Source organism: Scyliorhinus canicula, chromosome 4 (assembly GCF_902713615.1).
Source record: "Scyliorhinus canicula chromosome 4, sScyCan1.1, whole genome shotgun sequence".
NCBI classification, from domain to species: Eukaryota; Metazoa; Chordata; class Chondrichthyes; order Carcharhiniformes; family Scyliorhinidae; genus Scyliorhinus; species Scyliorhinus canicula.
Genome location: NC_052149.1, coordinates 36,850,646 through 36,863,512, shown reverse-complemented (window position 1 = coordinate 36,863,512; position 12,867 = coordinate 36,850,646). Strand labels below are relative to the sequence as shown.

At 43.7% G+C, this 12,867-nt stretch overlaps 2 protein-coding genes across 3 annotated transcripts in view; one reads left to right on the top strand and one right to left on the bottom strand.

Annotated features, from left to right (window-relative positions):
• Positions 1–3,816: 3,816 nt before the first annotated feature.
• si:ch211-121a2.4 (transmembrane protein 205) lies at positions 3,817–10,558 on the bottom strand. Its single transcript, XM_038794040.1, has 4 exons — positions 10,377–10,558; positions 7,347–7,492; positions 5,800–5,963; positions 3,817–4,876 (listed from the first exon to the last, which is right to left on the bottom strand). The coding sequence occupies exons 2-4, from the start codon at positions 7,465–7,467 to the stop codon at positions 4,574–4,576; spliced, it is 588 nt and encodes a 195-aa protein (XP_038649968.1). The 5' UTR covers positions 7,468–7,492; positions 10,377–10,558; the 3' UTR covers positions 3,817–4,573.
• An 82-nt stretch (positions 10,559–10,640) lies between these two features.
• pigb (phosphatidylinositol glycan anchor biosynthesis, class B) overlaps positions 10,641–12,867 on the top strand; it is a 61,928-nt gene continuing 59,701 nt past the window's right edge. Inside the window, exon 1 of one of the 2 annotated variants that reach the window (XM_038794039.1) lies at positions 10,641–11,224. In XM_038794039.1, coding sequence (XP_038649967.1) covers positions 11,101–11,224 — 124 coding nt within the window. In that variant the 5' untranslated portion in view covers positions 10,641–11,100. The remainder of the gene's footprint in view (positions 11,225–12,867) is intronic. The other variant, XM_038794038.1, reaches the window with a different exon arrangement.

Sequence of the window (12,867 nt, the reverse complement as noted above, 5' to 3'; positions counted from 1 at the left end):
TTCATATATCTGTCTAGATGCATCTTAAATGATACTATCGTGCCCGCCTCTACCACCTCTGCTGGCAAAGCATTCCAGGCACCCACTACCCTGGGTCCCACTACCAGGCACCCACTACCCACTCACGGTAGCATGGTGGTTAGCATCAATGCTTCACAGCTCCAGGGTCCCAGGTTCGATTCCCGGCTGGGTCACTGTCTGTGTGGAGTCTGCACGTCCTCCCCGTGTGTGCGTGGGTTTCCTCCGGGTGCTCCGGTTTCCTCCCACAGTCCAAAGATGTGCGGGTTAGGTGGATTGGCTATGCTAAATTGCCCGTAGTGTAAGGTTAATGGGGGGATTGTGGGTTACGGGTATACGGGTTACGTGGGTTTAAGTAGGGTGATCATTGCTCGGCACAACATCGAGGGCCGAAGGGCCTGTTCTGTGCTGTACTGTTCTATTCTATTCTATTCATACCCTCTGCGTAAAAAACTTTCCACCCACATCTCCCTTAAACTTTTCCCCTCTCACCTTGATATTGTGACCTCTTGTAATTGACACCCCCACTCTTGGAAAAGCTTGTTGCTATCCACCCTGTCCATACCTCTCATAATTTTGTAGACCTCAATCAGGTCTCCCCTCAACCTCCGTCTTTCCAACCAAAACAATCCTAATCTACTCAACCTTTCTTCATAGCTAGCACCCTCCATCCCAGGCAACATCCTGGTGAACCCCCTCTGCACCCTCTCTAAAGCATCCACATCCTTCTGGTAATGTGGCGACCAGAACTGCACGCAGTATTCCAAATGTGGCCTAACCAAAGTCCTATACAACTGTAACATGACCTGCCGACTCTTGTACTCAATACCCCGTCCGATGAAGGCAAGCATGCTGTATGCCTTCTTGACCACTCTTATCGACCTGCGTTGCCACCTTCAGAGTACAATGGACCTGAACTCCCAGATCTCTCTGTACATCAATTTTCCCCAGGACTCTTCCATTGACCATATAGTCTGCTCTTGAGTTAGATCTTCCAAAATGTTTACATCAGTTTACATTTCAGGGTGATGACCTGAAGGCCTGGTTTCATAAACTATAAATTTCTGACCGATGTTCAAGATTGTATTTAAAATAAACTGGTTAATTAGAAAATGCAGTGACGGCAGCTGAATTGCAATAGACTGTAACCCCTGCTGCCAACAGGAATTGATGTGCATGTTCACTCAGCCCCCACTGCGGCTACTAGCACATGCACAACTCCTGACACTTCAGCAGCAGGAGTTTGGATCATTGAAATATTCAGCGTGATTTTACAACAGGCTTAAATTCACATCTAGTTTGCACATCACCAGTTTTAAATTCTTGCTGTGTGTCCCATTAATCGACCTAGGTAGACATTTGGCCAGATCAAGCATGTTAAGGTTTGTGTAACTCAGTGCAGATAGCTCAATTGGTATCTTATGGGACTCTTAATCCCAGGATCATCATTGAGTCCCAAATTGGGTAATGAATTTTTGTTTAAAAATTTCTAGTCCAAGAATTTTTTACATTGATTTTTGCCAGAAATGACCTTAAACTAAATATACCATCAGTTCCCCATGTTGGAAGGAGAGAATCTCATTTACTGAAATTTTCTGATTATATATCTTCAGTATTTGCTGACTCGTCAGAAGCATATTTTAGAGAGGGATCAGTTGCTAAGTCAACGATGGACTAGATACAACAACTTGCAATCGGTTAAAGACTGCACAGGCCTGAAACTGGGGACTTGAACTTTGTTAGTCTGTATCAGTCCAACTTGCCCTCCAAGCCTGTGCCGACCACGCTGCCCGTCTAAACTAAAATCTTCTACACTTCAGGGGTCCATATCCCTCTATTCCCAACCTAATTCATGTATTTGTCAAGATGCCCCTTAAACTTCACTATCGTGGGCAGCACGATAGCACTGTGGCTTCACAGCGCCAGGGTCCCAGGTTTGATTCACCACTGGGTCACTGTCTGCGGAGTCTGTACGTTCTCCCCGTGTCTGCGTGGGTTTCCTCCGGGTGCTCTGGTTTCCTCCCACAGTCCAAAGACGTGCAGGTTAGGTGGATTGGCCATGATAAATTGACCTTAGTGACTAAAAAGGTTAGGAGGGGTTATTGGGTTACGGGGATAGGGGGGGAAGTGAGGGCTTAAGTGGGTCGGTGCAGACTCGATGGGCCGAATGGCCTTCTGCACTGTATGTTCGATGTTTAAACACTCTGAGACTGAACTGAGCATGTGCAGGAAGTATTAACTCCCTAGAGTTTAAGCATAAATGAATTGTGATAAAGCTGTTTGGTGTCAAAGAACAATACAGCACAGGAACAGGCCCTTTGGCCCTCCCAAACCTGTACCGGTCATGATACCAACCTTTGCCAAAACCCTAAAGAACAAAGAACATAATTGACTTGGAGACTCTCTTGTATTGAGCTCAATTTACAGCATTGGATTGGATTGGATTTGTTTATTGTCACGTGTATCAAGGTAGAGTGAAAAGTATTTTTCTGCGAGCAGCTCAACAGATCATTAAGTACATGGGAAGAAAAGGGAAGAAAAGAAAATACATAATAGGGCAACAGAAGATATACAATGTAACCACATAAGCACTGGCATCGGATGAAGCATACAGGGTGTAGTGTTAAGCATACAGGGTGTAGCATTCTTGGTAACACTCACTTGCAATGTTATTTTGACACTCCCACAGAAACCTGCATTTAAACAGCATCTTTAGTGCAGTAAAATATTCTAAATGTGTTTCAGAGGAATGTCACCAGGCAAAATGTGACTCAACCATGTGACAAAAGCATGATCAAAAAGGTATAGCGAAGAGCTTAAGCTCTAGGTAGCTGAAGTCACAAGTGTCAATGGTTGGGTGAAGGAAATCAGTGATGCACAAAATACCAGCTTTGAAAGAATGCAGCATTCTCAGAGTTGCAGATAATAGTTGCAAGGCACTTTCACCTATTTACCTGAAGGGCTGTGTATCTATTGGTATAGGATAACCAGTAGTATTTCTGCAGTGGACCTACACATGATTTATAGTTTACGGAGCCTGACTTTAGATTATTTTGTTTTCTTGTTATGGTGAAACCTGAGGAAGGAGCAGTGCTCCGAAAGCTAGTGTTTGAAACAAACATGTTGGACTTTAACCTGGTGTTGTAAGACGTCTTACTGTGCTCACCCACCCCAGTCCAATGCCGGCATCCCCACATCATGGTTCTTTCCGCTGACTTTTTGGGAGGAACTATCACAGCGAACTTTAAAAAACAATGCTGGAGTCACTTCATCTGCTATTCCTCTGTGCACACACACAACCAATTACATTTTGTAAGTATGTAAAGTTTAAGCCCACTCTGGGGTTTGAAAGTATGCCATGTTTCATTAGGATTCATCTCAGCACAGTCTGCAAACTCAGCTGTCATTTTCTTATGCTGTCGTTCTTCGGCAGGATGAATGGGATATATCTAAGTAACATTTCAAGTTCTCATGACTCGTAAATAGACTCCACCATTGGACATTGAATCTTTAAATATCTTACCCAGAGCACCTTTATAATGTGGATAACTTGGCTGCCATGGAGAAGTACAAACTTATCCCATTACAGTGTCCCAGTGCAGAGAATTTCTTCTGCTAGTGTCAATAACATCATTTGTGGTTATGCATCAAGCCAAGTTTAGCCCCACAATACAGTTTATACATAACTATTAAAATAGTATCCCATATTAATGTAACTTTCTGGGTCTAAACAAAATTATATGCAAGGGGCAAAAACATTATAGAAAAGTGCAATAATGGATATTTCCAAAGTTTATATAACATTCTGGCAATACTGGGTTTATTGACATTAGAAAAATATTTATTAGTGTTTATGATTCTACATCTTATACAATTATATAGAATGAGAAAATCTATAGAAGTCGATTGGCTAAAAGGTTGGTGAATATATGGGGCAGACAGCCTCACGAGGTATATCCTATTAACAAATTGGTAAGAACTAGGTAAATGGTTGATAAAGAGATGAGAGATAAGAATAGTGGATAACATTTTTGAATTTTGGGCTAGCCATATAGACCACCATAGTCTCTTCTAGTCCAATGTGTTCCTTGGAAAGGTATAATTGCACATATATCAATTCAGGCTAATCACCAGCACTAATAGTTATTTCACAAGATTATGATATGCACAATTCTCCTCAGTTGCACTCCCAAAACTGGGCAATCCCATCAATTTGGGGTGTGGGTGTGAAAAAGCCTGATAACCCACTTACATATACTCTTCATTACACATTGCCTGGGAGCCAAAATGAGGCTACAGAAATCTACTGCCCAGATTCCAGCAGTATGTCATCTTCCATTTTAAAACTTTCTGCTTCTGATTATTGATTTTCTTTCTGTTTGATTTATTTCCCCAAATGGTGACACAAGCACTTAAGTATATAATTATTGGACAGATCGTGTTGGATTATAGTCCACAATCATAATCAACACAACAAAGTGGTTTACATTTCAAGTTCTCATGACTTGTAAATACACTCCACCATTGGACATTGAATCTTTAACCCAAAGCACCTTTATAATGTGGATAACTTGGCTGCCATGAAGTACAAACTTATCCCATTACAGATGATGCAACACAAGTTACACAAAGAGGAGGTGTTGTGATACAGTGTTAGTTGGTGTGAAAACTTCTTGTATTTGGGATTACTCTCCTTCAGCTTGTTATAGGCCTCTCTGTTGATTGACAATCCAATATCCTTCCCCAGCCCACAACTCTGTTCAATCAGATGCATATCGGCCATGATTTCAGAAGTTATCTTGCCAAACCATTGGGCATTGAGCCCCGCAACAGTCACACAGATAAAGAGAATGATAATCTGAAAGAAAATAAATTGGATGTAACCATTTTGAATCATCATCGCTGACCAGATCGTATACGTCAGTCAAATGTAAGGCAATGTTTCTTCCAAGCTGCCGATTTAATGATCAAATTTAAGATAATTTCCATTGATCATCAGGAGTTAGGATAAGGCTAAGAAAACACGTTACACTTAGAGCCCCAGTAACAAAGCAAGCACCCCAATAAAAATGGCACGTTTAACAACTTATACCCTCATTTTGATATTTTAATACCTATTTAAAATAGGCAGAGAATATTGTTGAGTGTACTTGTGTGTTTGTGTGCACATTACAATCATTGGCACAAGGGACCAGACTTCAACCTAACACTATATTCTTCAATTCAGATTACTGCATTCTGCTTAATGTCCAACCCCTTAAGCAACCAGTTAAATATATAGTGTAGAGTCCTGCTCTAACACATCTATCCTGGTCCTCCCAAGGACCTGCAGTAGTATAGCACAAGATAGTGCTTTGATTATCTGCCATACCGAGCAAAACAATTCAGAGGACGTTCCCAGAATTCTGATCATTACTTAACACCCCCAGGAGGCTTTAGCAGTTCACAATGACTCTTGAATTTCTTTATATGATGGCAAATTACCAGACAGCACCAACATGCGACACTTCACCTCAGCCAAATTCTGTATATTGAGGAACCCCACAAAGGTAGCAACAAAAAAATAAATAAAGTTATGAGCTGCATTGCTGTTCAAAGCAGCAGAGCCAATGAATACATTGATGGGGGTTTGTGCATAATCCAGACAGACCTGGAAAAAAGGAATCAATAGGCTTTGAATGAAAGGGCTACATTCCATCCACAATGATGACCATTAATCCCAACATGCTCTAATCCATTCCAAACCCTCCCTTGTGTGACCACAAGCTCTGTGTGCAATACCTGAAATGTCTCTTCTTCGTTTAACAGTTCACTAGGGTGATACATTGTAAAGATGGTTAAGTTAAAGAAAGCACAGGCAGATCCAAGGTGAAAGTAATATGGAAAGAGTCTGCTCTGAATGAAGCCAAATGTGTGTCTTGTGAGGTTACTGCCCATGATCAGACCTGTGGAACAAACAAAGTGACATTAAGGACTTCTGAATAAACTGTTGGTGAAAGCAATGCAAATCGACCATAACTTCAACTGCAAAAATTAAACTTCAAATAAGGGAAAAAAATCATACAAAATCAGGCTTAGGCTATTAACTTTGGTTATCTTGTTCACTATTTACACAATATACATATGCAGCTCTGCATGAAATCCTTTACGCCACTCCCAAGTATATTTTGCACTGCTGAAAACAGTAATTATGGATGGCCACTCAGGCAGCTTTGCTGGAGCAATAATTTAATTGAAAAATATATATTTATAATAATCTTTATTGTCACAAGTAGGCTTACATTCACACTGCAATGAAGTTACTGTGAAAAGCCCCTAGCCGCCACATTCCGGCGCCTGTTCGGGTCACAGAGGGAGAATTCAGAATGTCCAAATTACCTAACAGCACGTCTTTCGGGATTTGTGGGAGGAAACCGGAGCACCTGGAGGAAACCCACGCAGACATGGGGAGAACGTGCAGACTCCGCACAGACAGTGACCCAAGCCAGGAATCCACTATAGGTTCTCTGATGCTAATATTAAACTGGGTGTGAGGGTACTTATTTATGAATGTAAATGTCTCCAGAGTCGATCATCAGACTGAAGTTTAAATAAAGCACAGTAGTTTTCACAAAGTAAGCCTGCACAAGTCAGCAAATGGAAATTCAGTAAGAGACAAAATATTTGGAAAGGAAAAAGGACAATTTGTGCAACAGATAATCGCTACAAAGCAATCATTCCGCAGAGCTTCATAATGCAATAGAGGGTGGACTCACGTTTTTCTGAAGCCCTTGATTCCCCAATCCAACACATGACTTGTGACCAAGCTTGCCTGAAACACCTCAATTTTAGAATAAAGGTAAATATTGGATTAACTGGTCCAATGTTCAGTCTTGCCTGCACTTGCAATGCAGAGTTCTGACATTTTGATTGGGTATTACTTTCCCATTTTAATTTGGTTACAGACACAGGAAAAGTAGTACAGGTTTGGCCTGCGGTACACTGCTGAGGGCAGGAAAACCTGGTAAGGGGGTAGATCATAAAAGGGCTGCATAGTCATGAAATTGAAGAAGAGGGAGAGCGGCTGGGAGATGGGGGTTCTAGAGCATAAGGCATTGTCACTAAATATGAACAAGGGGATTCGGAAATGCAGAAAAGGAGGAGACCAAATAATGAGAGTTCCACTGTGTTGGACAACTTTCAATGTTCTGGTACATCTGTGTGCTGCAGAGGCACATTCATTGTGACATGTTTGGACCTGTTCATAGATGGTTCTTTAGTCTGGAATTTAACTATTAAAAGCAATAGTTCAAGGTGGAAAGCTATTAGAATAAAATAAAAGAACTTGCCTGATATAAATGTGACCCATATCTGCATTCCCCAGAATGTAGACAGGAACATCAGGTGGAGAAGTTTGGCAAACGTTGTAGGTTCTCCTTCAGTAGCCATGGCAGCTGCAACAGATGGCATCACACAACCAAGGGAGGAAGAAACCCTGCACCAAGTCACAGAGAAGACATGGAATGGAAGAGAAGTGCCCAAAGAAAGTTAAACCAAAATGGTTATCTCTGACACAAATTGTGATTAACAAAAGGCAAAATACATATGCCCTCCAGAATTAATTCTGAAGAAACTAATAGAGGCTTTTAAAAGTATGAAAGGAGTGTATAAGAGTAGACAAAGGGAAAGTGTTTTCACTGGTGGAGAAATGTAGAACTAGAAGCCATCAAGGGGCAGCACGGTAGCATTGTGGTTAGCACAATCGCTTCACAGCTCCAGGGTCCCAGGTTCGATTCCAGCTTGGGTCACTGTCTGTGCGGAGTCTGCACATCCTCCCCCTGTGTGCGTGGGTTTCCGCCGGGTGCTCCGGTTTCCTCCCACAGTCCAAAGATGTGCAGGTTAGGTGGATTGGCCGTGATAAATTGCCCTTAGTGTTCCAAATTGCCCTTAGTGTTGGGTGGGGTTACTGGGTTATGGGGAAAGGGTGGAGGTGTTATCCTTGGGTAGGGTGCTCTTTCCAGGAGCCGGTGCAGACTAGATGGGCTGAATGGCCTCCTTCTGCACTGTAAATTCTATGTAAAAAAAATATGAGATTGTCACCGAGAAATCAAACAGGGATTTGAGAAGAAATATCTTCACCCAGAATGGTGAAAATGTGGAACCCACTATCACAGGGAGTTGTTGAGGCACATATTTTAGATGCATGCAAGAAGAAGCTAGGTAAGCCTCTGAGGGAGATGGTGTATGTCTAAGAGATGAGCACTCGCTACCCCAGAGTGCGGCGGATGCAGGGTCAGTGAGTAAATTTAAGGAGGAGTTGGACAGATTTTTAATTGGTACTGGATCGAAGGGTTATGGAGAACAGACAGGACGGTGGAGTTGAGGCCAGGATGGGGTCAGCCATGATCACATTTAGGGTGTTAGACCTGGAAGCCTAAATTGCCTACTCCCGCTCCTAGGTCATGTGTTCTAGGGGGGAGATGCTCTGGCTGATTTCGCAATCCAACTCTTGGTCTGTAACATTGTAGGTGGCAGATGAGGAACATATCAGCCATGATAGAATGGTGAAGCAGACCTGATGGGCCAAATGGCCTAATTCTGCACCTATATCTTATGAACTTATGAGAAAGGATAAGAGGTTTGAGTGGATGCCAGTATGCTCTCATTAGGCTAAATAGCCTGTCACTGCTATATATTCAATGTAAACATGGTCCTGCCTGTCCCAATACAGTCATTAGATCTTCTGCAATAGCTTTTCCTTCAGGTTCATATAGTAATTTCCATTCTGGAACCCATTTCATCCTCATCTACATATAAACACTTGGCAACATTATTTAATTTATCAAAATTGATTGATCCTACTAGGATGCAACATCTTAGCCCCCAATTCAGAGGTCCTTTTACACCCTGGTCTAAGCTTCAAGTCATCGTATTATCCATCAGCAAGATCATCTAATTCCACCTCCATAACACCAGTGTCTCTCTATACTTCATCTCCAGGATTACTGAAGCTCTCATATATTTAATTATATAAAAGCTGCGCATCTCCCACTTCCTTTCCATCTATATAATTCTGTATGTTCCTACCTTGCTTCAGTTCTGTATGACAGATCATTTAGCTCTGAACAAACGTTAACTCGTAGAATCATAGAATTTACACTGCAGAATGAGGTCATTCAGCCTATTGAGTCTGTACCAGCCCTTAGAAAGAACACTCCACTTAAGCCCCGCCTCCACCTCATCTTTTTGGACACTATGGGCAATTTGGCATGGCCAATCCATCTAACCTGCACATCTTTGGGTGCAGGACGAAAACTGGAGCACCTGGAGGAAACCCAGGCAGACACAGGGAGAACGTGCAGACTCCGCACGGACAGTGACCCAAGCCCGGAATCAAACCTGGGACCCTGGAGCTGTGAAGTAACTGTGCTGCCCTGCTGTGGAGCAAATCACTCACAGATGCTGCCAGACTTGCTGAGTTTATCCAGCATTTTCTGTTTTATTTAAATACGCATTGGGCTCCACAGCAGAAACTTCAACTTGTGTATAGTAATACGTTTCACTCACTTATCACAAAGTTCTGATGAAAGGCCATCGACCTGACACGTAATCTCTACTTCTCTTTCCACAGATACTGCCTGATGGTGCTAAGCCTTTCCAGCAGTTTTTGTTAACTAAGAAAAAAGAATCACACTGCTCGCTGGTGCATGGATTGCCTATTTGTGCCAGCAATTAGCACCCCCCGCTGCTTGCGGAGTATTACCATTTCTCTACCACCCTCTTTGTTCCAGGTTGTTTATCTTCCAGTTTTGAAACCTGACCAAGGGTTATAACCTCTTATTGTTTTTCTGCAGCTCCGTATGTTTTTACGACCGTACGTATTTCCAGCATTTTCAACTTTCATGAAAAGATAGACCAGAGAGGTTCTCAACTAAGGTTTGGGGGCAACAGTTTTAAATTCTGGGGTGCAATCAACACAAAATGGATCTGAAAAATGACCTTGTGGTGAGGGGTGAGGGGGATGTTAGTAGATGTGTGTGTGGTGGGGGTGGGAGGTAAAAGGACGATTGGCCAACGGGAACTGTGTGAGGGTAATCCATTTTCTGAGGCTGTTGCAGGCGTCATTAAAGCTGTGCAGAGTTGAACAAATCTGCATCAATTCCTTTGGAGGAGAAGACATTTCCACTCCTTAATGCATAAAAACATTCAGACCTTACTCCAGGGTTTATGCCAAAAAGACCTAGATCATGACAAGAAGTTAAACTTTTGAATCCGTACGGCTCCTCTATCCATTAGGAATGAAAATAACTTTACAGTTACATTTGCTACTCAATCTGCCACTGGGTGAAATAATTGGGGTGAAATGCAAGAGCGCTTACCCGGTGAGTTTTGTTTACCCCTGAGCTGGGCTATCCCAGAGCATTCAGCCTGCTTTGCTCCAGCGCTGCACTCTCATCCCAACTTGGATGTCAGCCTTCGTCACCCACCCCCCTTGCCGCTCTCCTGATTGGTTCCGGCGGCCGTCTGGACACAATGTCAATCAGCTGGAGCGTGACCCCGCCCCTCGTCCGACCGCGCGTGCGTTCCGACGAAACGCCTGGCGTCACTGGTTGTGTAGTCTTTCAAGGCCAGGGGGGGGGGCATAGAACAGTACAGCACAGAACAGGCCCTTCGGCCCTCGATGTTGTGCCGAGCATTGTCCGAAAGCTGGCAGTTTTATTTCAAAAAGCAGCGCGAGCGAACTTTAAAACAGAAACCTTGGTGGGGTGGGGCATAGCATGTAGGAGGATGACATCCAAGGACGGGTGGGGGGTGGCTTTGTGATTGTTTACATGGAGAGATGAGGGAACAGCGGGATGGGAAAGCCATCACCCTTGGAAACCTCAATCGCTTCGGGAGAGACGGAGAGCGAGCATCAGGTGGGCGGCTCCGCCCAAGCCCCGCGCGTGCGCACACGCACACGCACGGCCGGCAGCCGAGTAACTGATTTGGCGAATGGAGTTCGCGCGGGTGCGCGAGCTGGTCGGGGGCGCGATGACGTAACGGGAAGAGGAAGCCGACTCTGGATGCACCTCCCCTCCGCCGGGCAGCACTGAAGTGAGGATGGAGACACTGCGGACTCGTCTGTTTGGGGGCAAGCACTCCGCGGCTTCAGAAACTATCAGGCTGAGAAAGAGAAAATCCACGTTATACAGCAAAGAGCGCTGCAACACGGAGCTGGGCACAGGTGCAGACAGTCAGCTTTGTTATTTTATCTTACACCCCCCCCTCGTTTCGACACTGCTCTGTGCAAATGTTCATTACATTTCATCTCGCTGTATTGTGTTTGTAAAAACCCTGCAAAAAATTCTGTGCTGGGGAGATTTTTTTTTTTACAGCTGCCAATCCAATGGGTAGTATAATCTGCAGCAATGTAAGTGTCTATGAACATTATACATCGTTCCAAGTGCAGTATTATGATCTTGGTACACGTTAATCTGAATGCACTCTCTGGAGGGAAATGTTTCTCAAGCTGGGGTGAAGTTTTTCTAAAGTATTGAAGGATCCTGGAGGTCACCACAGAGCTTTATAGCATTTGATCCTCCATCTTACCTGTGTCAGATGTTTGCGAGAGCAATCCAAACTAATCTCATCTGGCCTGATGAAAGGCTATGGTCCGAAAACGTTAACGTTTCTTTCTCTGTATATATGATGTATATGTGGGGCGGCACAGTCGTTCGCACTGCTGCCTCACTGCGCCGGGGATTCAAGTTTGATTCAAGCCTTGGGTGACTGTGTAGTTTGCACCTTCTCCATGTCTGCTTGGGTTTTCACTGGGTGATCTGGTTTTTGCCCGCAGTCCAAAAATTTAGATTTATTGTCACATGTGCATGGAACATATGATAAATACACAATGTAAATACTTAGACATAGTTATGGGGTGAAGCATACAGCGTATTGTACTATAACAGTAGAGAAGATGCATAGAGATATCAGTTCAATCCAAAGAGAGTCATTCAGGTTACAGTGGGGAAAAAGCTGTTTTTGAATCTGTTCGTGCGTGTTTTCAGGCTTTTGTATCTTCTGCCTTATGGAATAGAGAATAGCCTGGGTGGGGAGGGGGTCTTTGATGCTGCCCACTTTCCTTAGGTAGTGGGAGGTGCAGACAGTCAGTGGATGGGAGACGGGTTCGCTTGATGGACTGGACTGTGTTCACGACTCTGTAGTTTCTTAAGGTCTTGGGCTGAGCAGTTGCCATACTAAGTTGTGATGGAGCCAGATAGGATGCTTTCTATGGTGCATCTATAAAAATTGGTAAGAGTCAGTGGATATGACGAATTTCCATAGTTTCCTGAGGAAGTATAAATGTTGATGTGCTTTCTTGGTCATAGCGTCAACATGAGGGGACCAGATGTGCAGTTAGGTAAATTGGCCAAGCTAAATTGCCCCTTAGTGCCCAAAGATGTGCAGATTAGGTGGGGTTGCAGGGTTAAGGGGATGGAGTGGGGGAGTGGGCCTGTGTGGGCCGCACTTTCGGAGGGTCGGTACAGAGTCAATGGGCTGAATGGCCTCGTTCTGCACTGTAGAGGTTATCGGCTTCTACGATGCCTGATCTAAATATATCTTTCACTTTCCTCCTGGAAAGGGAAGCTGGAATCAGATGTAATGAAAAAAAAAATGAAATGAAAATCGCTTTTTGGCACAAGAAGGCTTCAAATGAAGTTACTGTGAAAAGCCCCTTGTCGCCACATTCCGGCGCCTGTTCGGAGAGACTGGTACAGGAATTGAACCCGTGCTGCTGGCCTACCTTGGTCTGCTTTAAAAGCCAGCTATTTAGCCCTGTGCTAAACCAGCCCCTAATTGTATGGTATGTAATGGTATTACAATTAA